We start from the raw sequence: 3149 nt of genomic DNA, 5'->3' as shown, positions 1-3149 counted from the left end.
GGCTGCTTCCCCGGCTCCCCTCTCCACCACTCGGCTGCTCTAACACCAGCCTGGCTGTGGCGCCAGAGCTGCCACCAAAGAACAGAAATAAACCGCTTTTACCTGGGGCTAGTAATTGTTCAACACAAAAAAAGAAAAAAACAAACCCTGAGATATCGCCGACTGGCCCTGACCTAATATTCTTTATTTTTAAACTGGGGAGGAGGGGTGTGGCTGTGGGACCCACTGTTGCCAGCAGCTGCACAGCTCCTCTCAAAGCAATCCAGTTCCCTGGGGAGTGGGGAGAGGGAAGGCCTCCCCCTCACACTACACACCAGAGAATCTAAGCCCTTCGTCTTGCACGTGCCCGAGAGCTGGGCACCCCGTCCTTGCTCTGCCAGGTACTCATCACCTGTAGGATCACTGCTACCCGTCATGGAGCTCCCTATCTGCACAGGTCTGCCAGGACACAATGGGCTAAACCAACGAGACAAGAACAGTTCAGAGGAAAAACAAAGCACTAACACCTCCCCAGCAGCTGGAAAACACCTCTCTGACACACCACTTCCATTCTTCACTCGTCTGGCCTGCATGCCACTGTGTCTAAGGTGCCTCAGCCACGCCAAAAGTAAAATTTCACCAGCTTTTCTGAGCAAATTTGGGGTAAAACACATCAAAACTTTCCTACATATGTACAGGACAAATTTCCTGAAAAAGCCTCAAATTCTTCCACCAGATAGCTTACCAGGGCACTTCTTTCTAGTATTGCTATTGGCTTCTCTGTAGTAGTAAGCAAGTTCAGCTTTGCTGCTGCTGCTAAGGTGACAATCTGCAAGCCCACGGTTGAGGTAACAGACAGGTGAGTCAGAGGGGTTTTCCCCCCCATGTTGGGGCTCAGCACTGTGACGCAGGAATAGTCTCCGGCCGTGCTCCCCAGGTACTGGAGCAGGGGTGGGACAAGGCAATCCAAGAGCAGGAAGGTTTGAAGGAAGAAAGCACTTAGTAGATTTTTTCTCTCTAGTTTCTCAGATCGATGTATTTCTCGCTCTTCAGTTTGCCAAAACAGAAAGGGGGAGGGAGAGGGAAAAGCAGTTAGGGGTAAACCAGGTCCTCTACTGCAGGTGGCTGCGTGCAGATAGCAATGTGATGGGGCAGAGCTGCCAGCCCAGGTCACCCGACCACCCGCGTTGGCCAAGCATCCATCCCAGGGCAAGGGGCAGTGAGCAAGAGCCACGTGGGCAGCAGAACCAGGGTGGAGTTATCTCTTGGCCTAAGGCAAATAAAACCACGGGTGCTACAACCCACGGCTCCACAAGACACGCAAGCGTGGCAACGGTCCAGCACCGATGATGTGAATAGTTTCTCAAGTGCCTGGTGGGTGTCTAGCCCAGGTGAGACATAAACATGCAGCCCAGGAGACTCATCTCATCCTGCACTAAGAGCTTTGTTTCAGGGCAGGGCCCATCCCTGCAGCCTCCACTCTGACTCCTGGCCAGAGATGTTTCTGTAGCTCCTTCTCCCTGAGCCTCCCCGGGAAGCCCAGCTCCTGCTCCAAGGAGCTCGGGAGGAGGCAGTGCCAGCCAGGCTGGGCAGTGGGCAGTGTGCTCCCAGGAGGTGTCAGGCTGGCAGAGAGCCGAGCTGGACGTGCACAGGGTGCTCCTACTTCGGAGCAAGGAACTGTGGCTTTGTCACCTCCCCTCCCTCCCACGGCCCCTCTCGAGCGCTGGTGATGGATGATGGCGGCCCATGCAGGGTGGGGAGTGCTGGGAGAGGAGCTTGCAGAGAAGAGAAAAGCATTCCCTTGACATACCCCCCTACGCTCCTCATCTCCACTCCCAGCCCCAGGAGCAGCCCTGGCCCTTGGGAAGGGCAGTGCCCGACGCTCTGGCCTACCTGGTCAGCGGCAGGTCTCTTCTCACCGTTGGCACCCTGCAGGAGCCCCGCCTCTTCAGAAAGCTTATCTGACTTAACTTCAACTACAATCTTGTCTTTACGTGCCTCTGGCTTTGTGCTAGGGGAGGGAGGTGACAATTTTGAGACATGTTTGCGATACCACAGGGCGCATGGCCGGATGAGCAAGGCCAAGCCCTAGGGCTCCATCTCAGGGGATGAGCAGGGCCAGGGCAGAGGAAGGCCAGGGGTGAAAGAGGCTCCGGCTCAGAGAAAGCTTTGGGCTGCCCAGTCCCTCCCGGGGGAGGGCTCCCTTGGCTGCTCTACCCCTCTGTTGTCCTCCTCATCACCTTCCTGCACAGACAGGGTGAGCACTGCGGACCCCAGGCTGTGGGAAGCTGGAAGCACTGCTGAGACCCCAACGCGGTGCCCCCCCAAAGGCCACACTATTGCCTCCCTCCACGTAGGGCAGGGAGCAGCTGGTGCAATGAGATGGGAAGCATGAGTGACAGCAAGCACCTCTGGCCCCAAGGGCTCCCTGGGAGGGTGGGTGGCAGTGCTTACATGTCCTGTTTCCCAGCGCGGCCACACGGGATCTTGCCTTTCTTGTGCAGGAAATAGATGACAGACCCCAGCACAGCTACCACGAGGATGCAGACAATGATCGCCACAATGATCACCCCTTTGCTCTCTGGTGTCTTTTGATCTAAACACAACGGGAGAATAAGTAGTTAATGGCTGTCTCACGCTGATGCTCTCCAGCTTCTGCATTACTACACCCTCGCAGGGGCAAGGAAAGGACTTCTTCCCCCAAGGAAGCACCACAGGGACTCCAGTTCCTGGTGCTTCTTCAGCAGCCTGCAGGATGCAGATGTCAGTGCAAAAATGCTCTGTTAGGGCAGTTTCTGTGTGAATGCACTGCGCATTCTGGCTGCCATGCCCTTGCATGCCACAGGATGGCTCACAGGTTTCCTGCAAGACATCAGGCCATCCCTTTGCTTCCTTGTCCAGCGGGCTTGGGCTGCAGGAAGCTGCAGTTGAAAGCCCCTCTGGGCTAGGGGCTGAGGACAAGCAGGCAGCTCTCACAGCACTGCAGGAACAGGTGGAGACAGAGCCCCCCTGTCCCTGGGGGCAGCGAGAGAGGCAGTGCAAGAGCCAGCAGTGAGGCTCCCTCCACGCGAGCACGACTCCAACAAGCTCCTGCCAGAGCCTGGGCTGCCGACACATGCACCCAGCAGCGTGGAGACTGACCTTTTCTGACGGACTCCACTGGCAGAGCA

The 3149-nt window shown here is 56.6% G+C and overlaps 1 protein-coding gene across 1 annotated transcript in view; it reads right to left on the bottom strand.

Annotated features, from left to right (window-relative positions):
* Window positions 1-996: 996 nt before the first annotated feature.
* Window positions 997-3149, bottom strand: part of LOC104270604 (cell surface glycoprotein MUC18-like) — a gene marked incomplete at its 5' end in the record, with an annotated part of 5100 nt that continues 2947 nt past the window's right edge. Inside the window, 3 exon segments of the mRNA XM_009865014.1 lie at window positions 997-1026; window positions 1873-1990; window positions 2434-2575. Of these exon segments, the coding sequence (XP_009863316.1) occupies window positions 997-1026; window positions 1873-1990; window positions 2434-2575 (290 nt within the window).

Source organism: Apaloderma vittatum, unplaced genomic scaffold (genome assembly GCF_000703405.1).
Source record: "Apaloderma vittatum isolate BGI_N311 unplaced genomic scaffold, ASM70340v1 scaffold18112, whole genome shotgun sequence".
NCBI classification, from domain to species: Eukaryota; Metazoa; Chordata; class Aves; order Trogoniformes; family Trogonidae; genus Apaloderma; species Apaloderma vittatum.
The sequence above is the reverse complement of the archived record's forward strand: the minus strand, read 5'-3'. Positions and strand labels throughout refer to the sequence as shown.